This window comes from Falco peregrinus, chromosome 1 (genome assembly GCF_023634155.1).
Source record: "Falco peregrinus isolate bFalPer1 chromosome 1, bFalPer1.pri, whole genome shotgun sequence".
Lineage (NCBI taxonomy): Eukaryota > Metazoa > Chordata > Aves > Falconiformes > Falconidae > Falco > Falco peregrinus.
In genome coordinates this window covers 35398859-35421198 of record NC_073721.1, presented here as the reverse complement: position 1 = coordinate 35421198, position 22340 = coordinate 35398859, and the positions used below count along the sequence as shown (strand labels likewise).

Genomic DNA, 22340 nt, shown 5'->3' with positions numbered 1-22340 from the left:
AAAACAAACTAAAGACACTTAAAACCTGAAGGTTTGGTAAGATCTTCTGCAGGTCTCCTGGGAGGTACTGAAGCTGTTACTGCTCACCAGCTCACCACCACTCCTCTCCATGGGTCAGTCACCTCCTTACGTTGCAGCGCTGAAGCAACGGAAGGTGCAAGCTCTGTGTGCAGACATGGGCAGGTTATTTCAAGGAACCATCCTTGGTGGTTGAACTGCAGTAGCTTTGTGGTAAGAACCAAGTGTCACAACAACAATACTACCACTGCCACTGTTGGTGGGTGGCCAGTGAGAAGCCAGGAGGAGGCAAAACACACTGAACAGGCTCCTGGATGAGATCTCTTGATACAGCTTCAGTACTGACAACACCCATCAGTAGAAACCTCTTCCTGTAGCAGGAACCCACACATTACCTTACTGTGTCTGTCTGTGGGGAGGGCCAGAAAGTTGTGGTCCAAGATGGACCATGTGCACTTGCACAGTCACCTCCCACCCCACATTGTCTGCTGTGGCTGCAGGTCTGCTCCCTGGGGATGGGCAGATGACAACGTGAATGTACAGGGGCCTCAGGCGTTGCAGGACACTCTTTGCTCCTGCCACTGGCGCACGAGGTGACGCACTTAGCCGGTGGCAACCCTCGTGGCCTGTGCCCCTGGGCGACTCTCCCAGTTGCTCCCCCCTCTTCCAAAAAACCCCATTTCTGGGCACCTGGCCTGCAGTGTGAAACAGCCTTTGTGTGATATTTTGTCAGCTACAAATAATTGAGAGAGGCCTACATAAAGTCCTAATTGTGTCACTGAACAGGCTCTTCAGTCATCCATCTTCCTATTAAACTTGTGAATTTCAGCTACTCAGCCCTGTTGGAGTTATTTTCCCCTTCCCCTCCTTCTTCTTTTAAGCTTCTATTTATATTCTCTCAGTTGTCTCTGCCAGAAGATCTCATGTGGATACATTAGGCCTTTTCAAAAGGAAAGTTGGATTACAGCGATTTTTCTCCCCGTAGGACACAACAGCTTCATCATTCATAACAGAGCAATACACTATAACTTCATTATAGATGGCATGAAGCTGGCCTATTTAAACAGAATACTTAATGATAGTCAGGAAGGCAGGAGAAATTCAGCTCCACTGCTCTACGTGGGAAAAGGAAAACTGGTTTTGGTATTTACTGAGGTGGATTTCTTGACTCTTAATTAAATCTCTTTTCACAGGAACAAAAAAAAAAAAAAAAAAAAAAGTGGAAGGCTCAACTGCCATGGGAGAGATCTGTTACCTGGTAGTTACTTCCACTTTGTCAGGTGGTTGGACATACCCTAACATCTAATATTAATAGCAGATATGGGGGCTGGGAAGGAAACTTGGGCTTCTCTGCCATACTTAGCCTCCACTGAAAGAAACTGCAGTTTGCTGGTGCTCTCCTGGATGGGCCACAGGTTCTCGTTCTTTTTGCTTTCTCACTTCAGCAGCGCTGACCTCAGAAGTGTGCTCTGCTTATTGACTGAGGCTGAGTAGAAGTGGTTTAGGACTAAAGAAAAGCTGCAGGCTGGAAAAACACCCTCCTTTTTGGGAAAATGCCAGAATAAACACCTTCTGTGAGCTCACAGTTGACATCAGGCCACAGTTTGTGGTGAAGATGGGGGAGGCTTAAAAAAATCCCAGTGAAAATGTAGTAAGATATAAAAATTAACATTTTCCCATATGTTGATAAAATTATTTTTTCTTCTCACCTGGTTAAGTTTTAGTGGTGTTGAAAGTTGCCAAGAGTTCAGCTCTGTCGACTGAGTCCTCCATTGACAGTTTGATAGTCCATACAGAGGGGTTTGTGCCAACTTGGGAGAGATTTTGCTCAATATTGGTTTACTGGTAAAATCCATGTGAAGTTTCTAATATTTCTTAGCTGAAAGCCATGATTTCCTATCCCATCCCCTCAAAAACTAGGACCACGACTAATTATGTATCAGAAATCTGTATCAGAAGCCTTTAGGAAGCCAGCAGCCATGTGCTGTGGTGCCTGTGGGTGTTACATGCTGGAATACAGGGCACTGGTACCCGATGGAGTCTGCTGGTGTGAGCATCCCCATGTGGAGTTTGGAGGGGAGGGGAACAAAGAATGCTTTTTACTTCTTTAACTGGTATTGAACACTGTCAAAGAAAAGGTGAGGGTCCTCTCTGGAGGGGAAAAAGGGTCTAGAATGAAATATAAAGAAGAAATGGCTCCAGGAACAACAACTGCCCTAGCTGTTGAGCACACTTTCTGGTCAGCATGTCTCCTATATTGGCTAGAAGAAGGTATTCTATCTTATTGGCTAGAAGAAGGTATTCTATCTGTCAGGGGAAAGAAAACTATTCATGCTATTAGAGCTCCTCTGATTTGGTCTACAAGCAGTTTGGACTCAACAACTGAAAAGGAAATGTCAAAGAATGGGAAGCCAAGAGAAGCTCATCAAAAAGACATCTGGTCCTGCTGTCCTTAATGGGAAATCCCCCCTCCCTCCAGCCACCCTCTTTTTCCCAGCCATGCTCTTTTGAAACAGTTAATGTCAGAGAGAATCCAAAACATTGCTGGAATGTATCACGATGAAGCTTTTGTATAGCTGAGCAGCTAAACAGCTCTGGTTTTGTTTGTGTTAGGGCTGATTGTCTTGCCTTTCATGGGTGAAAGTCAGAAATGGCTGGACAGAAGTCAGTGGAGCAACACCAGTGTAAGACCAGTTTAAGCTGGGGGAGAATTTGGTCATCTCTTTTATGGCCAGAATCATGAAGCACTTCACAGAGAAGTGAGAAGACCTCAGAAGGGACACCCATAGACAGCATACATGCATATCTTCTGAGATGACGGGTTCATGGCCCATTCTCCCACAGAGTATTCACTCCTCTTCCAGTAAGTAGCTTTGCTGGCAACAGCCATGCTGTCCCAGTGACCCATCTGCCTCTCTGTTTCTTCTGGCCCTTTCTTCACTGACTAAGCCCTGGCAGGCTCCCAGTGCCTTTCTGGAACCCAGGAACTAGTCTGGTGTGCTATAAAGCACCCATAAAGGTTATTTATTGGGAAAAATGTTTCAGTGTTGCTTGTGCTCTTGAGGCGGTAGCCCAGGTTCCTTATCTGCAGAAAGCCGCGTGGCAATGTCATTTATCACAGCTCCTCTGACAAAGCCATGTTCCTGAGAGGCCAAGAGTTTCAGCATGGGATGTAAAGTCTTTGACCATATGACTCAGGACAGTTAGCAGACCCCAGCTGCATCCCCTTGGAGGATAAGCAAAGGGCTCCGTTCAATTTCCCAACAGCAACCATTCCCTTCACCCCCACCCCCACCCCCCAAATCAGAAAATCTGGAAGACAGGGAGGGTTCAGCAGATCAGGGGTCAAAGACACTGGTGGGAGCTCCACATATATATATACATATATATATATATATATATATATATATATGCTGAACTCCTGCCAGTGCCTGCTCTGTACTCCTGGATAGAGGGAAGATCAGGGAGGACTTTCAAGAAGACAGCTGAGCTCGTGGCGGATGCCTTTTATCTACATGTGGTCCCACCTGCTTGTGTGGGTGTGCTTAGGTGGTCTTCTCCTTCCAGCTGCAGGTGCCTCCCACTTGCCTGCTATTGTCCCTGTCTTGCCTGACTCTACTGCGGTCCAACTCGGGCCCCTCAGCTGGGGGAAGAATCTGCCATTTTCATTTTCCACCATTTCAGCAGGGGCGTTGGTCCATTAACTGTGAAAATTATATTAGGAAGAGAAAGATCATTTGGCCAGAAGCAGGGGGAGGAGAGAGAAAGAGACTTCTGCCTTCCAGAGATGTCAGTGATGTTTTGATGGCTTAGCTGTCCCTAGGTCCACAGGCTTCATTGCTGTTCAGAGGGATCCACATGCGGACAAAAGGAATTCTCCCCCCTTAGATTACGGCAGCATTGCAGCCAGGGATGCCAAAGTGAAGAAGCCTTTGGCTTCCTTGTTTCTTGGCATTTCACAGGACACAGCTCAGCTTCAATCTTTGCTCAGATCTGTCTCAAAACCCACCTCTGTTCAGACCTCTCATGTCAACTGCTCTGAAATAGTTCTATGCCTGCTTGACCACCACTGTCCACAAGAGATGTTACACCCTTATCTAAACAGGTGCCTGAGGTGAAGTTTGAAAGAAAAGAGGACACAGGTGTGCCACCATTGATCCGAGCACGTCTCACTGCTAACCCTAGTCTGCCAAGCCATCTTCTTTCTCCATCTTTCTCCAGGTGCTTGCACACATGGAGTGTTTGACACAGCTCCCAGTCTTTCGGGAGCTTACAAGACCAAGTGAATTTTACCTCTGACTGAGCCTGGTCTTGCTGAGTAGACTCCTGAACTAGATTTTCACAGCCTTGGGAAAGAGAGAAGGTAAAGCTCTGTGAAACGACAGATACCCTTCATGTGTGGAGGAAATTTCTACCTTTTATTCTGCCAGCTGGAATATTTTCCCTGAAGAATGGCAGAAGCTAGACCACTATGGACTTCTGCAACTGGGGGGAACAACATCTGGGAGAAAATACCCCGGGGAGCAGCCCTGCACAGTCTGAGTCAGATGTGATTCTTCCTGAGAATTTCCATCGAGCATAACTTCCCTGAAGTCGGTGGAGGGCACCTGCACTCAAGCTCTGATGGTAGGATTCCCTCCGACTTTCACAACGGAGAGGTCAGTAACTTTCACCAGACTTCGACTCATGATTAGACCAAGGACAGAGCAAGTCAAATGCATCCAGAGAGAAGAAAGTAATAGCAAACATTTAGACAAGCGTTAGACATTAAAGACTTTGCTGAAGCAAGAGGTAAGTGTAACAGCAATAATAATGCTAATGAAGCAATGTACACCTGCTTAGTCAATGTTTGGGAAAAAAAAGAAAAGCATTTACCATCACCAGTGGGTAAAAGAGAGGATCATGCTTCTGAACAAGGTATGTAGCAAATAATTCTAACTGTTTATATAGTTTGTTTAGGCTTCTAAATTTATGCTTGACTCCTTCTCTGTTTCATGGGAAACAAGAGTGCTAAAATGACAGTACGTAAGGCCAGAAAAGCAGAATCGTATTGACTGAAATCCATAGCATGGTACTTGAGATCTTTAGCCAAAGGTGATATCTCACTAGTGGTCAGACTGTTTATTAATACAGCATGAATATGCAGGGGGAAAAACATGACATGTAATCTATAGTGTGATCCTCTGCACTGAAGGATAGGATGTCAGCCACGTATAAAAAGAGAAGATTTGAACAGGATGAGCTTGGCCCTCAGAGCTTGTCACACCTGAATCATCACTAATAATAATCATCACTAATAATAAGCAGGAAAAAGGCAAGAAATACATGGGTACACAGGTAGAGGGTTGGTGTTTTATTGGCTTCAAGAAGCTCCACCAGGAAAGCCAGTACATAAGTGTTTGTTCTAGCCAAGCACAGTGGTAAACATCTAGACTTCAGCACCAAAGCTGGGAATATTAATTCCTCACAGTAACAGAGTCTGAGTATTTCCCAGTTTTATTAAACTGCAGAACACAACAGCCTGTTCAAAAAAAGAATATCCCAAAGTATTTTAGATACTTCCTACCACAAGAGGAAGGGGAAAAACAGGAGGAACTTGTATTCCACTGGCATTAGTATTTGTCCCATTATCGCTTCCCAGCAATTGCCATGGGCTTAACCAGCAGCCCTGGGATTCCAGAGCATCCTTATCATGGCTGGGAAGGGGAAGGAAAGGGACAAGCAGGGGATGTAAAGGCTCTGTGGCCTGAAGACAGGAATCACAGGTATCTGACCTCCTGATCTTTCAAATAATCTTTAATTAGTTTAACTGGTATTATCCTTAATTAATCTTGCTGAGTTCAGAACAACTACTCACCTGCTTCGAGATACAGGCATGCTTCTAAAGTTTGCAAGATCAGGGACTTGCCCTGCTAGATTTTGAAAGCTAGAGCCAAGAAGTAGCTGGAAAGAGCTGTAACAGAGGTATTGCTACATGACAGATGTATTTTTTTTACCCTGTTTTTTCTCCAGTCATTCAAGACTGCGATCTGCATGCTGGATCTGATGGCTTGCCTGTCTTCTTGCATGGTAGTTACTCACTGGCAATGGACAAGACATGCTCCAGCCTCAGCTTCCTTGAGCAGCGATACCCCTTCATCAAAACTTGTTCTCATATGGCAAGTTTCTGTGCGGCAAAAGCCACTTCCCGGCTCCGCCAGCCACGCAGATCGTCTGTCACCCTGCCAAGCACCACCTGGGAGTGGGGGGACAGAAGGGGCACGCAGGGACCCACCCGATGGCTGGCAGGACAGAGCCCTTCCAGCCTGGCCGCTCACCTCCCCTGTGAGCCAGAAGAGCCTGCTTACAGCTGGTTTTGGAAAATGTAAGGAGGGCCATGTGATGGAGGCTTGGGTTTTTTTCTATATACGCATTTCCCAAGGCTGCCTTGGACCACAAATGTCAGTGGTCTGTGGGCTGACAGGTCCAAAATTGGGAAGCATGGATTCTGTGAGCATCTCCTTGGCTTTGTCTTACTGTCCTTTCCTCGCTGACACCATGACCCTGCTATTGCACAGAAACAGTGATGCTCCCCCTGCCATCTTACTCAGGTGGATATGTGGAAAGTACCATGTGTGAGTACTCCAGGCTCTTCAGATGCGAGTTGCTGGCCAAGAGCTCAGCCTGCAGAGCCGAGTCGAGGTGCAAGGGGGCTGTGTGGTTTGCAGAGCTCAGCAAGAAAAGGTTTGTTTGCATTGCAGGCCACACCACCATCTTTCTGTCCACGCTTCAAACCCTGAGCCAGGCGCAAACTTTATTTTGCCTGGACCCCAAAGCCTGCAAGTTCCTTGAGAGTCAAAGCAGTGGGATAAGGATTAACCTCAGAACAATGTGAGCTTGGTGTGACCCTGGCATGGCGTTCATCCTTCCCTGGAAGGAGGACTAGGTGCTCACACAGGAAGCCAGTGGATGTGGCTCTGGTGAATGATGCAGAGCTGGCTCCTGGTTCCTTGTCTTTCAGCTCTCCAGGAGGGCAGTTGATTTTCTAGGTAATGGTTCTATCTCTGCCCACAGGAAGGTGGTCAGAGCAGATGCCTAGCCTCTCCTCTTGCCTGGAAGGCCTTGGAAAAGGCAGGTATGGCTCCCGTGGCTCCACACTGACAGCTTAACCTTAATTCTGAAGAGAAAACTTCCTCTATAATCCTTGTGGACCTTGTCTATTGTAACTGCCGATGTTTTCATTATCGATATTAAATTCCTGCAGTGCCTCCCAGATACTGCCCTCGGATCACATTGTCACCAGTGCCTTACAGTGAGGTCAGACTGGAAGAGCATTTCTCCATCCTCTGTGCACTTTGGGCACGCCAGCTTGGTCCGCGGTGGTGCAAGCCAGGCACCGGAGCTGCTGGAGCCCAAGGAGAGGAACATCTTGCTGTGAGGTGTGCTCTATCCAGGGGCAGGTCCTACCAGGAAGCCTTAGTGGAACCGCTGGCAAGGGAGAGCACCAGCTCAGCGTGGGGCTCGGGGCCATGGCCGGCAGCAGGCCCGGGAAGGTGGCAGGGGACCCCAACGTTGCAGCCGGGCAGCCCAGAGCAGGGCAGAAGGGGGCTCACCGGCGGGCTCCCGCCTGTGCGCTGAGCACCGGGAGCCAGCGGGACCACACACGGCCGTCCCGGGATAACCGAGACCTTTCCCTGAAGGCGGCGGCCAAAGCGCCCCCGCAGCCAGCGAAGCCCCGCACCGCCCGGAGCGCAGGAGGCAGGCGGCGCTCCCCCGCCCCGGGCACAGCGCTGCGAGCAGCGAGGGGCGCAGGAGCCCCCCGGGCGCCCGCCCAGCACCCTGCGCCCCCCCCGCCCCCAGCCCGAACCCCGCTCCCCGCCCGGGCACCGCCAGCCGGGGGGATCCACCCGGCGGGGAGGGGCCGCGCCGCGCCGTGCGGGACAAGCCGCAGGGCCGCTCCCCGCTCCCCGTCCCGCGATCCCAGACGCCCACCCCGGGACCCAGGTCCCCAGGTCCCCGGTCCCCATCCCGGAGCCCCGATCCCGGCCAGCTCCGCGGCTCCGGGGCGGGGCGGGCGGGGCGGGGCGGCCCGGGCCGGCCGGGGGATCCGGCGCCGCCGGAATAAGAGGCTACGGGAGCGCGGCGGCGGAGCGCAGCGCAGCCGGGCAGCGCCGTGTCCCACAGCCCCGGGGACCCCTGGGTCGCAGCCCCCATGGATAAATACAAAGGTGAGGTGGGGCGTCACGCGTGCCCCGCACCGGGAGCGCTGCCGTGCCCGCCGCGGGGTTCGGGGAGCCGCGATGGCGGGGATGGGGCGCTGCGGGGTGGCGGACCCGCTGGCGCGGGGCGCGGCGGTTTGCTGTCCCCACGCGTGGGAGAGCGCGGGGGCGGTGTGTTGCGGCGGGTGGGGGGGGGGCAGCGCCGGAGGCGGTGTTTCCCGAAAGGGGGACCAGGGGTCAGCTGCGGGGGAGGGGGTCCCCGTGAGGGGGACCCGAGCTCGGTGCCGGGGGGGGATTGTCCCGCGAGTGGGACCGGGCGGTCGGAGCGGGGGTCTAGCTCCGCGGAGGGGGCGGCCAGCAAGTGGGGCGGGAGCCAGAGGCCGGGGGAGGCGAGCTCCGCGCGGGGGGAAGCGGCCCCGCGAGTGGTGCGGGGTGCTGGGGGTTGCGGGGAGGTGGGAGGCAGCTCGGCCCCGCTCCGGGATGCGAAGTCCCCCTGTCCCTGCCCCGGGCACCGGGCGGCGAGGGAGAGGGGAGTTTTGCAGCATCTGCGGATCCGGAGCTTTTTGTGCCACTGAAGAGCAGCGTCGTGTTTCGTTTTCCGCAGCCACCGGCTGTGGCTAACGCTGCCCGCTGCCTCTCTCCTCCCAAATTGCCCATTTGCATGGACTTTCCACCCTCCCAGGTTTAACAAGGCACGAAATGGAGAGTCCTGTTTTCTCAATGCAAATAGGTCGGTGGCGAGGGAGAGGGCAGGTGAGCTGCCTCCCTGCTTTCCCTCCGGCAGATGCCATCGGGGCTGGTGGTCACCCACGGCCCGCTTGTTCCCTGCAGTCGATGGCTCTGGCGCTTCCTGCGTGACGCTGCTGGGTCATTGCCACCGAACCTGGTGCATCTTGGCCCTGTGGGCGCACTTGGAAACTTCTCAAACTTCAGTGTTCCTTGCCAGCTGGAGGAGGGAGGGTTTGGGGCGAGGTGCTTGGGCTTGGGGCACTGTGGTGTGTGTGTGGTACTCTGATTTCTGCTACTAAACGGTGTGTAAAAGTCTCCCTTGGAGGAGGTGGATCCAGCACTTCTGTAGCACAGAACAAGCCTCCGGGAAGTGTTACCTGTTGAGAGGAAATGTAGCTCTCCTTCTAACTTCTGCCCTCCTTATGCAGCTTGAACATTTAAGTGGGGAACTTGGTACTAAACAAATATATCCCTGCCTGACCTCATTTGGGCTTGTTACTGTCAAACTGGCAAGGTTTGGCGGGCCCTCAGCAGATGCATTCAAGCTTGTAGCCCTTGTTCTCTAATCCTGCTTTCGCAGGGACTTCATACGTCAAGGTATCATATTGTGTGAAGTTAATTTTTGCCAGGAATGTGTATTTTTTTGACTGTGCAAGCACTTTAGCATTCTGACAGGGCTGGCACTGTGCTGCCTGTTGCATTTTGATCCTTTTCCTCCTTACAACCAATACTTTACAAGCCTGATAAGCATGATAATAACATACTGGAAAAGTGATGTTAAAGATTGTATTGCAAGTCAAATATTGTGTAGCTGTTTGGGTGGGTTTTTCCCTGGCAGGGTCTGTACAATTCTATTTGGTTCCAGTAGCAAAGCAGTAGATTCATTAAGATTCAGTGATGTTTCATATATTGTCTTTTTAAATACGCACACTGCTCCCTCAGAGCAGTGGGGATGTTCTCTGCACATGTGTATTGAATAATGAGCACAACTGATTGCAGAGCCTTGCCAGTTCTTTTTGCATTAGTGGTAGTGCACGGGTGGGAGTAGGGGTGTGTTAATGCGGGTACTGAGGCAGCTGCAGGTGATGGCAACAGTTCATTTTGTGGGTGGGAGGTGTCCCCAGCACGTTGGGGTGGCTGGAGTCACCTGGGGCTGCTGAAGTGGGTGGGAGGAAGGGCTAGGGGAGAACGTGTGGGAGTTGGGAGCCCAGAGGAGCAGGTGGAGAAAGCAGGCAAGTTGTTTATTAGTAAGCACAGGGGATATGTGCAAGTTCTGGTGGGGATATCTTGTTGCTGCCGCAGTTGATGTGAGGAGTCTTCATCCTTGCTACAAGCCAGGCAGAGCACTTGTGCAGGGAAATCCTTTAATGATAGAGAGGGATGGACTCAGAGGGATGTTGAGCAATGAAATGATGTTCTGGGAAGAGGAATTTGACTACAACAACTTTCCTATGTTGCAAGCAACATTATGAAGGTTGCAAGCATCAGCAAACAGCAGCATTTCTTTGCTTTAAACACGGGCAGGGGTGTGCTTTAATCCGAACTCTAACCTGGTGCACACAGGAGGTGTCCCCCCCTGTCCCAAAGGCAGGGTGAAGCAGCTGGGTGCGGTGTGCGAGGCTGGAGCTGGTGGCTGGTGGGGTGGCACCCGTGGAGCAGGGAGAGCTCAGGCTGTTGGACTTGCATGGTGGGAAGTGAAGGAGGGATTGTGAAACTCTCCTGGGAGCGGGTTTCCTTTCCCAGCCTCTGCAAATGGGGTTGCAAGGCCAGATGCATAGGAAGACATTCTCTTGACTCTTGTTAGGCTCTTAAAGCTCTGAAGGATAATCTCAATATATGGCAGGGTTGGCTTTTCTTCTGCCAGGCAATGGTAAGGAGTGTCTTCTGTTGGTGAAGGTGCTGTTTAAAAATCTGCCTCCTCCCTGCGACTTAGGAAGTATGTGGGAGACATGAAGAGCAAGAGACCAAGGGGACAATAGGGAGACCTGCAGAGGGTGGGTGTGCATGAAGTAGGTCGCTGTACCCACAGCTGTGTAGTGACAAGGACAAAGCCCCTCATTTCTTCCTCCTCCTCTGTTCCCTGTGAGCGCTCTCTCCCTTCTTTCCCATACGTTTGCCTTTGAGATTCGTACAACCATCCTGTCTTGTGCTCCCTGTTACAGTGGCACTGTGGCTTCTTGCCTCCTCCTTGCCCTGCTTGTCAGACATGGCTGGCTGGTCTGTGACCAGCCATCTCAAAATCCTGGGGGGGAAGAGGTGCTAAGCGCACTGTTACTGGTGAGGGGTGTGTTGGTTGCACCCTCACTTACCTGCCACCCCTGTCAAGCCCTCTCAGACCAACCCCTTGTTGCTGCAGCCAGGGGTGATTCCCCTGTGATGCAGCCCCATGTCGTCTGAAATGTCAAGTGATGTGAGCATTGAGATTAGTACTGTATTTTTAGTGTTAGAGCTCTGTAATGGAAATCAGAGTGACTTGCAGCCCAGTTCTTCAAAGAAAAGTGCTTGGCATTCTTGTTTTACTGCCTCTGAGCACAGACACAAGGTTCAAGTTTCTTATCTGAGGGTCTCCCCGAGCTCTGCAGGGCTTTGGTAGTGTTTGCAGTGCTCTTCCCCAGGAGACAAGCATTGTTCTATCTATGGAGGAGAGTTTGTCTCCTTGACAGAAGTCAACAGTTTAGTATTGATAAGGATTAAAATGCTGGCTTGGTTGAAGGATGAGGTGTCTGCTTGCTAGTTAACATGTTTTAAGTGGGAGGAGAAAGGGGTGTGGGTCTGTTTGGGACTTCAGCACGTGTTCTTTTTAATAAATTCTGGCAAATACAAGGAAACATGCTTGGGATTAAACTGCAAAGTGGAGACGTGAATGAAAGACATGAGCCCTGGTAATAATCCGAGGCCCTTTATAAACACTTGCTTATCAGAATCAGAAATGGATTGATCATATTAACATGATCTGGACTCTATACAAACGTATGTGGTTTCTCCTCAGCTGGTCATCAACACAGCTGTTGTTTAGCTAATTGTCTTGGTGTAATTGGGAGCTGGAGAAAACAGGACAATGTACTGCACTGTACCAAATCAATACAATTTTCAGCTGCTGGGCTGAACCTTCTTTTAAATGCAGGTGAAAATTAATGTCCTGTGTACCCTCATAACCTATATAGTAACTCTCATGTAAGAGTGAACCTGGTTGGTTTTGGAGCATGGAATGGACTCTGCTCGGGCATAGGCAGCAGGAGTGCAGAGTCATTTACCCAGCAAGGATTTAGGAGATGAAACCCTTTTCTGTGGCTGAAACCACAGCCTGCTTCAATTATACATCTACCAAGCCTTCTTACGCACTGTCACCTGTGCCTGTATAATATTTTTGGTCTCCTCTAGCACAGCTGCATTTCTTGTGTAAACAGGGCACCTGAGGATGCTCTGAGTTGAACTGGGTGCACTTGAGCCTCTCCAGACCAGGACAGGTTCACTGTAGATGGTCATGAGGCTGTAGGGATGCTGGCTTTAGCCCCATTAATGAGCAGTGATGGTCCTTGAGGCGGGTGTGTGGCACTGCCAGGCCTGGAGGTGCTCCTTTTGCTACCCCCAGTTTGTCACTGGGCCTTGCTCTGTTTCCTGAGAGTAAGGGGCAGGGATCCATGCAGTGAGGGACAGTGGGAGTAGAACCCCTGTAGCTCTGCAGCTCTGGGGACTGTTCCCTGCCTGTGTCCCTACCAAAACTGCCAGGAGCCCGCTACTAAAGTTAGATGCCCAAGGGCTCAGAGCTTGTGAGCACTGCTTCTGGAGTGCTCTGGCAAGGCACGAGCTCTTACTTTTTTCTCATGGTGTTGACTAGTGTGTGAGGCAAGCCTTGCTCCCATTCCCCCAGGCACCTTTGCCACTCCCTGCAGCAGCTCTGTGCAGGCTGTGCTGGGAACCAGAGATATCATGTGAATTAGTTTATTGTTTGGGGGTTTCACTGATTGCTTTCATTGAACACCCACAGCCCAGGAACACAAGGAGCATCTATCCAAAAATGCCTGTAATGCTTTTATTTTGGAGCATGGGTGGCTCTTTCAGCTCCTAGCAGCAGTGATGGACTGGGGGCAAGCTGGCAACTGGGCAGCTGACATTGCCTAGGCTCTGCAGGGCTGCGCACCAAAGCACCACAGGCTTTAAAATCTGAATTCAGGGTGCCTGCTCAGCTGCACCCTTGCTCCACAATGCTTCCATCTCAACATACAGCACATATGAAGGATTTAATGACTTGACCGACTCCTTCAAGATTTTATGGTAAATCCAGAACCTGAACACCAAGCTCACTAACCAGTGGCTATTTCCTTCCTTGCAACTGTCCTGCCTGGATCTAGGGAAATTAGGGATACCGTTCTCTTGAAGTCCTGTAAACTCTAATTTGCTGTACGCTCTGGAAAGGCCGGAGTCATGTAAGGCAGGAAAGCACATCTTCAAGCAATAGCAACCAGAGAGCCTAGAGCTTCTGGGGATATCTTGGGGAACCAAAAACCAGAGGTGCACCTATGATTAAAGATGATGCAGAGCACGTGCACCTAGGACACAGGTGTTCCTCTTTGAAGCTGCCTGCCTGAAGCACAGATCCGGACCCAGCAAGTAAATTGGGATCCTGCAGTCACACAGCCAGTTTGACGACCTGCATGGAGTTGTTTGTTTTGTGTTGGAAGTAGTCATTTGTGCTTTTCTCTCAGGTCAGCAGACAAGACAGACTGGTCCGGTCTGTGCTGCAGACTGTAGGTCAGAGATGGGTCTCACATGGCCTTGCCCCAAGGAGCTGCTGGTGCAAGTGCCAACGCAGTTTCTGGGTTGGAACCACTTACTTGGCTCTGGTTTGGGAGTGGATGGGGAAGTGTCGGTGAACAGGAGAGTTCCCTGGCGGTAAGTAGCTGGGAGAAGGCATTTCCATTGAGAGAGCTATGCTGCAATTTGCAGAGGAGGGGTTAAATTTGGGCACTTCTTGCTCTGTGCTGCAGTGCATGGTAAAACCTTGTGTGAACTGGAAGAATGACTGTAAAAGTTCAAAAAGAAAAATCTGTTTAGAAGTTTTCAGTAGGAAGACGCTGATCTCCTGGTACCCAAAGATCGTGGGTGGTTTTTTGGTTTTTGGGTTTTTTTAGGTTTTAAAAAATAAATAATAAATTCACTTGAATCCAGGGAGCAGAGCTTGAGAAGGAAAAAAAAACCAAAAAACCCAAAAAACACCAACCTCCAAAACAAACACAAGTTGCTAAGGGTGGCCAGAAGAGCTGAGCCCTTTGAGTAGCTGCAGCAAAGCAGGGCTGGCACTGTGCCTGCAGGCACCCCTGCTGCGGGGCTGGGCATTGGGTCCGCATCCAGCTTCCCACTCCGGCTGTAGCTGAAAGAGAGAACAACTGGGGCAGAAATCACCGAAAGTAGTTGAACTTGTGGCTGGTGGGCCAGGATGGCTGTGAGAGCAGCTGTCACTGAAGGAGGCGCGAGGCTGGTAATTCCTGCTGGCAGGGAGGGTTTGGCTTACCATCGCCCGTGGAGGTCGGCTGAGGCGGCGCAGGACCCACAGCATAGCAGGGTGCTGCGGGGAGGAGGTGTGGGAAGTGCACTGGTTTGGTCTAAAACTCAAAAGATGAGGGTCAGGACTCACTAAAATATGTTTTGTTTGGGCTTTTTTCTTCCCCCTTGACCTATTGCTTTCTTCGTGGGCAAAATTCCATAGAAAGCATGTCTGAGGATGGTTTGGTGTATGGCAACATTGTCTTTGGTTATTGACTTCCAGACAGAGCTGTTTATATCTCAGACTTACGGGATCAGACTGAAACTCCCACATAACATAGGGACTTGGCCACCTGCAGTTTAACAAAAGCCAGTATTTTCCACCCTTGGGTGGACTGTGCTCTGTCATGTACGAAGATTTTTCTCGTGTCTTTTTATTCTTTTTCTCTTTTTCCTTTGGATCTGCTTAAGACAAAAGCGTAGTGCAAGGCTTAGAAAAAGCTAGGGAATAGGGATCCACAAGCCTTAGCTGGCAGTTCAGCCTGGGGGCTTCTTATTTCTGAGTGTAGGAATCTCTTCTTGAGACGATCAGGAGCCGCAGCCACCCCCAGCACTGGGGTGGCACACTGGTGTTTTTCACTTGCTTTAGGAGACCAAATATTGTAAAAAATATCTTTAGACTCGCAGTCTTGCTAATAATCAATGGATCTAGACTTTCCAGAGTCGGCACTGAGTTTGGGCTGCAGAGGTGGGCAGCTAAGCAGTTGGCATGCTTTGTAAATAAGTTTGCATAAGGCTTTGGCAGCAGTGCTTTGAAAGAGGTGAGCCTGAGCCAGGAGGTTCTTGCAGTTCATGCTCAAGTCGTGGCTTGAGCCCTTCCCTCTTGGACTGAGTTAGATGGGGAGCAAGTCTTGGGCTGCTGCAAGGAGGGGATCTCCTCCCTGGAGCCTGCGTGTGCTCTGAGGCAGCCAGCTTAGGCAGGTGGTGAGGGGAAGTTTGTGTGCAGGCTCCTGTGAGCTGAGATAAGGTATCTGCAAAGAAATCTCTGATCCAAAGTTGCTCTGCAGATCTCATCATTGCTATTTATCACTACAAAGTTATGACAGTTATAAAGGCTTGGGAAGAGTAAGCTGGCTCGAAGAGAACATGCATTGCTCAAGGTTTTGTGATGTTGCTAGTGGCTTTAGCTACTACCATGTGAAACATGGAGCTTTCTTCCACTGAGGAATGCGACCAAGTCAGCTGCAGCCTCGCTGATTTGTCATCTCTGTGGAATAAGCCAGTGCATGTGTCTGGTCAGTCCCAGTGCCAAACAGCTCTGACTTCTGGTGGTCCTGCTGTGAACGAGCCAAAATCAGTAGTAATGCAGAGATGCTCTTTGTCGCCAGCAGGGAATAAGTACACAGTTGCAGTAAGGTGGCCACCGCTTGTGATAGCAAAATACCACAGACTTAGGAACTGGGGCTGCCTTTAAAAGCAGACATGTGGCAAGCTCAGACTCCTGCAGCGGCTTGTGACAGCTGGAGGCCATCTGCCCCATCCATCCCATCTGCAGTGTCCTCTCTGTTGCTTGGCTAGGGAGCATGTCCTGGCTCCTCTTTTTAAATCTGGTGTCTTCGAGGATCTTTTGTGTTTTATTACACTCTCTAAAAATGTGCTATGTAGTCCTGAACGGTGAGAACTTCTGCTGTTTTTACTGTCATGCTTCTTCATCGCCCTGGGGTATACAGAATCGGGCAGAAAGCTGGGATTGTAAGGTACAGTTCCACATCTGCTGTAGGTTTGCTTGATCTTGGCAGCTGCTGAAGTATGATAAAGCCTGGCTTCAGAAGAGAACCGCTTAGACTAATTGAGCCCAATTAACAAAGCAGTAGAGGTATCTTTTCCTTGCTGTAGTTAGTTGGGCTGAGGGGTGGGATATCCATCCATCTCACCTAACCACAGCTGGCTTTTCGGTCCCTGTTAGGAATTCAGTATGTTTGCACATAGGTGAAGGCAGCCTTTTGCTGAAAGACAAGCAGAGTGTGAAATTGCGTGAGCTAGGTCTGAGTGGAGGTGCAATGCAAAAGCAGGCAAGCCTGGCTGCTGCCTGTGGTCTGGGAGCCATCCTCCCCTGGCCTGAGGCCACGGCAGAGGAGGCTGCACACTGACCAGGGTGGCTTTTGCTCCACTCTCTGCTGCTGCAGGGGTCTGGAGCCTGCTGGGAAGCACAGAGACTACGTGCTTTCTCTCCTGAACTCTTTCAGGCCCATGGATGCTTTGCCTTGTCTGGGGCATGTTGCACTTGGTGCCTGGGGCTGTAAGCGCAACCAGCGCTGGAGCTGCAGGTGCTTTTGGACTTCAATAACTTCGCTTGTTGTGTTGTGCAAAGTCCCCAGTGAAAGGCCTATGTGACTGTTTTGGGTGAGTTTGGTTTCCTCCACACCCCCATATTAGTGGTCCCCACTTCTGTCTCGCTTCCCTGAGCAGCAGTGTTGGAGCCAATTGTGGTTGTATGTGATGCTCAGCCTATATGTGGTCACGGTATCTTTAAAAGCCAGCGACCTCTGAAACAAGTCATCTCTGCAGAGCAGCTTCTTGTGCACTTTGCCTCCTCCACCCCACCAATTCATCTGGTGCTATCAACTTTGGCTGGTCTGTGAGAAGGCTGTAGGAGAATGTGAGGACTAACTTCTTGTGATGGTCCTAATCAAGTGTTACTGGGCTCTCTCTATAACCTAACTAATTGTAACACTGAGAAATTAATAATGTAAACCCTTTACTGCTAACAAGGACTTGTCTCAGGGCCAGGGTTATATGGGGTAAGGAGCAACCCAAATGTTCTGAGGTTTACAGCGGAGATGTACTCGCCTTAACACAAAATCAGAAGGTCCTGTTTCTTCTTACTGATAGGAACCAGAAGTTAGCTACCACACAGTTCAACAGAGCAACACTTGCAAATGATTTACTCTTGAGTTAAGCATGGTATTATTTTATATAAACACAGGTTCTTATTACTGCTTCAACTTTATCCTATCTTCTCTTCCAGTCACATTGTAGGATCCATGCACAGTGTCTTTCAGCTTGCTCTGATGAGCAGGGCTAGGTGATGATATTATCTAGTTACCTAGATGCTGTGTCACTTTAATTTGCTGTAGTTAGAGCTTTGAAATTGTTCCCCTAGTGAGATGATACTTACTAGGTTTCCTTTCAGGTGCTGAAAGGAATTACTGGCTTGTTTGGTGCTGGTTACCCTAATGCATTACTTGTAGAGAGCCTGTAACTAATTAAAGCATGTCAGGAATGTATCAACGCTTGCAAGCATGGCTTGGATTATATCTGAGTCCATCTGAACTCTAAAGCCTGGTTCTAGGAAAACCCACTGATTTCGTAAATCAGTCTCGAAATGTGTTCGTTACACTAACCTATACTCTTGATTTCTGATATATGTTGTAATTCTGTCTCTGATCCTGATCAACAGCTATTGAGACACTGTTAATGTGGTCTGTCATCTGAGTGCTTGGATTATGGTAGCTAGTCACGCTTTCAGCTCGGCGGGCTCTTGATTGAATCACCTATCTATGCCAAAATACTGATCAAATCTATTTGAATGGGTTACGCTGGCTTATACTGAGCCAGCCCAAACTGGCGGTCTGTGAAGCAGAGCAGACCTGGGCGGGGATGCGGTTTGCTCTAAGCCTGTGTCTGTTAGCACTCTGCGCTCGTGAACTTCACTGAATGTAGTTTTCAGATCAGGTTGTTCAAACAGATGCTTTCTGCGTGTAGAAGAGGTCTATTTCTGGAAATTGAAGTGGGAGTTGGCAGGGTGGAGGGAAGTGAAATGGCAATCAAAATTCCCGTACGTTATCCCAAAGGCTGAATTCCCATGTCTGGCTAAGAGGGGAAACAAATGCTTTCTAGACCCAGGAGGCTCAACATTCCCCAAACCAGAGTGATTTATTTTTAATTCTGATAGTTCGCTGGAGCTTTCAAACCAAAAGAGCAATGACAGTTTTATTGTACTGCTTAGAAATAAACGCAGGAGCTCTGGGCAGTGCTGAGGCTGGGAATGGTGGGGTGCTGTAGGAAGGGATTACCAGGATGCCTGGCAGTCGGGCATCCCCACCAGCACAGGTGGGTGCTGGGGCAGCACCCAGAGGCAAGGTTTGGCTGTGGATGAAATTGTATTGAACAGCACGGGATTTCACATTCACGTTTCCTTGGCCTGGCTGCGTCAGCCTTCCTTCAATTCTTTGGCTGAAATAATGACATCCCCCTAAGGTTATGTGCTGGGTTTTTTTTTTCATTTGCTGCTGGTATAATTCCAGCTATGGTGAGTTTTTTTTTATTTTTGTGGTGGTCAGTTACAAATCCCGCAGGAATGTCAAAGGCATGGGGACCAACAGGAGCACAGGCAGGTGTTGAGCACAGAGAATGGTACTTGTGTAAGAGGGTTTGAAGATCATACATAGGGTGTCCTATTAGTGCTGTGCGTGTAATAAAGTGGAGTCTCCTTGCAGTTAACGTAAGCTGTTTGCTGTCTCTGAAACTAGTGTTACTCCAAAACCAGGATGAGAACCAGGGACTATCGCATACCACTTGCAGATCACATGTTCTTGCATCAGTTTGCTGTTTGGTGTCTCCATTAAGAAATGTGTAGGTCTGGAGGCTACTCCAGTGCTTTCTTTAAGGTATTCTTATAACATTTAACTCGGGGCAGACAACCTCACACAGACAGCCCTTATTAGCTACAAAATCTTTGCAGTTTGCTTTTGTTCCCATGCTGGATTGAGTTTTTTTTGTTGGAAATGCTCTGTTTCCAGCATATGTTCTTGTTTTTCCTGATAAACATGAATGTGTGTTGGCCCATGTTTAGAGGAGGTGGGAAGGGCCAAAATAACTCCTGGTGCCATTCCAGCATAGTCAATGGGCTGACCACAAGGATCAGGCTGGATCTAAGTTTTAAATAAGGTTTACTGCAAGTTTTACCAATTTTTATTGATACATTACTTAACCATATTTCTAGTGCAGTTGATAAAAGATGCCTTTGACATGCCGGGACATCTACATTTAACGTGACAAAAGCTGACTTGTGGTAGAGGAGGAATGCAGAGCTGGCAACTCCTTAGCCAAAGAGAAATGTTAACAGTTCCGGGCGCTAATAGCACGGATGCGGCTGACCCTTACTCCAGACAATTATTTGGACCGTGAAAGACGAGGAGGCTCTACCACACTGGAGACACGCTCTATGGAAATGCAGCCAAATCATCTGTGGGTGCTTCAGGGCTGAGGGCCCCTGGTGTTCAGGGCTTTGGAGCTGGTAGTGGAGCCTGCACCAAAGCACAGGCCCCAGCGGTCCATGACATCTTCAACTTCTCTAATGCTTTGGGCTGAAGCCTCTTCAGCTGCTGAAAAACGGTGCTCCTGAGAGTGTTTGCTAATCTCATATTCTGGGTTGGAATTTCAAATCTTTCAACCCGTGATTTTAAGATTGCCTTGCCTCGTTCATACATTTGGTTTTTTGCCTGTTATTCCCAAATGTGCAAACTTGCTCTGCCGTAGTACAGGCAGAAGACAGTAAAATATTCTGTTTTGAATATATAAAGGGAGCTGCTGCTTAGCACAAACAGAGCTGGCTTCTAGATGAAAGAGCCAAATGCCAAGCTGTTGTGTTTCAATTTGAGCAGGAGAAGCTTTGATCTGGAGGAGATGACTCAGTCAGTAGCAGGGAACAATACTTTATAGTGAGTTTAGAAATAACACCCCAAGATTTGGGCTGTGATGGCTTTGACGTGTCAGTCATAGTGTATATTATGTGAAAATTAAAACCATAACATCTGAAATGAAGTGTAGAGGCTTTTCTGAAAAGAGAAAAACCACTTCTGATGTTGGTTGCCAAGAGTTTTCCTGAAGCCAGAAAGAATTGGGGGTGGGGGATTCCTATCGAGATAGGAATAATGAGCAATGTGGACAAACCACGAAGGGGAAAGACTTCCTGCAGCACAGCTCAAGCCAGAGGTGGAACCAGGATGAAAAGTGGGATCTCCTGGCCCCAGGGCAAGGCTCCATGTGTGCTGCCTTCTCTTCACCCTGACTCAATGTGTCCCCTCTGTCACCCACCGCTCGCAGCACTCTGGATGGGAAGGCAGATGCGATCAGAGCCTGCTCGGTCACGGGGTTGGCTCCAGTTGCATGGAGCAGGGATGGCCAGCTTCTCGCTACTGAGCTGCTTTTATCTGGAGCCAGGTGTCCAGACCCAGGTCAATGCAGCTGTGTTTTGTGGCACTGCTGCAGACTGAATAAACACAGCTGGACCTGGTCTGGGTCTCAGCACCTGCCGCAGCACATCTGTAGAGCGAGCTGTGTGATTTGGTTGGTGTGCTGTGTGGCCAGGATCCTGGGGATGTGGTGAAACACATCTGGCTTGATGCAGCAAGCTGTTGGCAATTTCCAGGACTAAAAGAAAGTGTCACTGGGGTTCATTATTTCTGTGGCTTTATTCTACATTCAGCCACTGACCTACATTTTGTTCTGTGTTACTGTCCTCTGTATACGGAGAGGGCCTCGGAACATTTCTTTGTTCTTTTTGGTGGCTGTGTGCACTAGGCAATGGAGACTTCTTTGGCACAGTCATCTTGTGAAGTATCCTGCTATCTAACTGTTTATTTCTGCTAAGAAGGATGGCCCAGCCCTCAGCCTTACAGTCCTACCTCCCTGCCTGCACTATCTATGGCACTCATTCTCCTTCTCGCCAGCAGGCAGCTACTGGCTTTTTACCATGTTATTTTGCTGCTGGCTTGGCTCACTGACAGACTGTGCAGCAATGGGAGCAGGAGCATTTTACTGGGGAGAGGGACCAGTCCATTGGTTAACAAAACATTGTCAAGTGGGCTCACTTGGAATGTTGGAGATGTTCAGGTCCTTCAGAGATGCCTGTTGGCAACTGTGTCCCTACTCTGTGTTGTAGCCCTGGTCACACAATTTGTTACAAAACAGTAGTCTGATTAGGTGGTCCAAGCTAGGCAGGTGTAGAGGTCATGAAATTAGAGAGGGGAAAGATTCTTCAAGTCATCTAGTTTATCCCATGTTCCAGAAAGCATGCATCTCCCTACTTAAATGTGGTGTATTGCCATTGAAGTGACTTGCTTCCTTTATCTCGGGATTATTTCATGGACTGTAAGGTCTCATTACTCTTATGGATATGATGTATAAAGGCATCAAATTATTAGTATCCGATGTATATAATGGAGAACTAAGATAATTTCTTTCTTGGCATGGCAAAAAAAGGCCATTTTTGCTGATGCCAAAGGACAACCAGTGCTGTGATGTGAGAACTGGAGAAAGTGTGTCTGTACCACGGGATGCATTGAGGATGCAGCCACCCACATCGCATGCTGTCACCAAATCAAAACCATTCTGGCTCTGAGTCTCACAGCCAGCCTGTGCTTGGCAGGCAGCTGCTGTCCTCCTGCAATGTCACCGTGCAACTGGTCAGCTTGTGCCTGTGTGAGTGCAGAGGTTGTGCTTGGGGATAGTTCAGAAGCTCAAGGCTTGCAAACAGAAAGTGGAGAGAGTGTGGTTGGAGGGAAGCAAGGTGCAGGCAGGCAGCAGGGACTACTCGCGTTGTGGCTGGGAGGGCTCTCTTTCTCGCTGCAGCTGGTGGGCAAATGCCCACCTCTGGCAGGGTGTGTGAGTGAGGGGCTGACCTCTAGCTGGTACAGAGCAGGGCTGATGGATTGCATCCCTTCCTCGAGAGGAAGGGACAGGGTCACAGGTGCTTTCACCCTGGGGGTGCATGGGAGGGAGATGGAACCTGCTGTCCACCCTACAACAGAGGGCTGAGAGCTCCCAGATGTCACCAAACCTGTCTCTTCCTTTTTGCAACTTCCCTTTGTACATACCATTATCATGGTCTGTCTTGCTGATGCATTT

The 22340-nt window shown here is 49.5% G+C and overlaps 1 protein-coding gene across 3 annotated transcripts in view; it reads left to right on the top strand.

Moving 5' to 3' along the window:
* Positions 1-7919: 7919 nt before the first annotated feature.
* The window catches only part of AFAP1L2 (actin filament associated protein 1 like 2), a 71373-nt gene continuing 56952 nt past the window's right edge, over positions 7920-22340 (top strand). For 2 of the 3 annotated variants that reach the window (XM_055814175.1, XM_055814168.1), the window contains exon 1: positions 7922-8225. In XM_055814175.1, coding sequence (XP_055670150.1) covers positions 8210-8225 — 16 coding nt within the window. In that variant the 5' untranslated portion in view covers positions 7922-8209. Of the gene's footprint in view, positions 8226-22340 lie in introns of all 3 variants that reach the window. The other variant, XM_055814160.1, reaches the window with a different exon arrangement.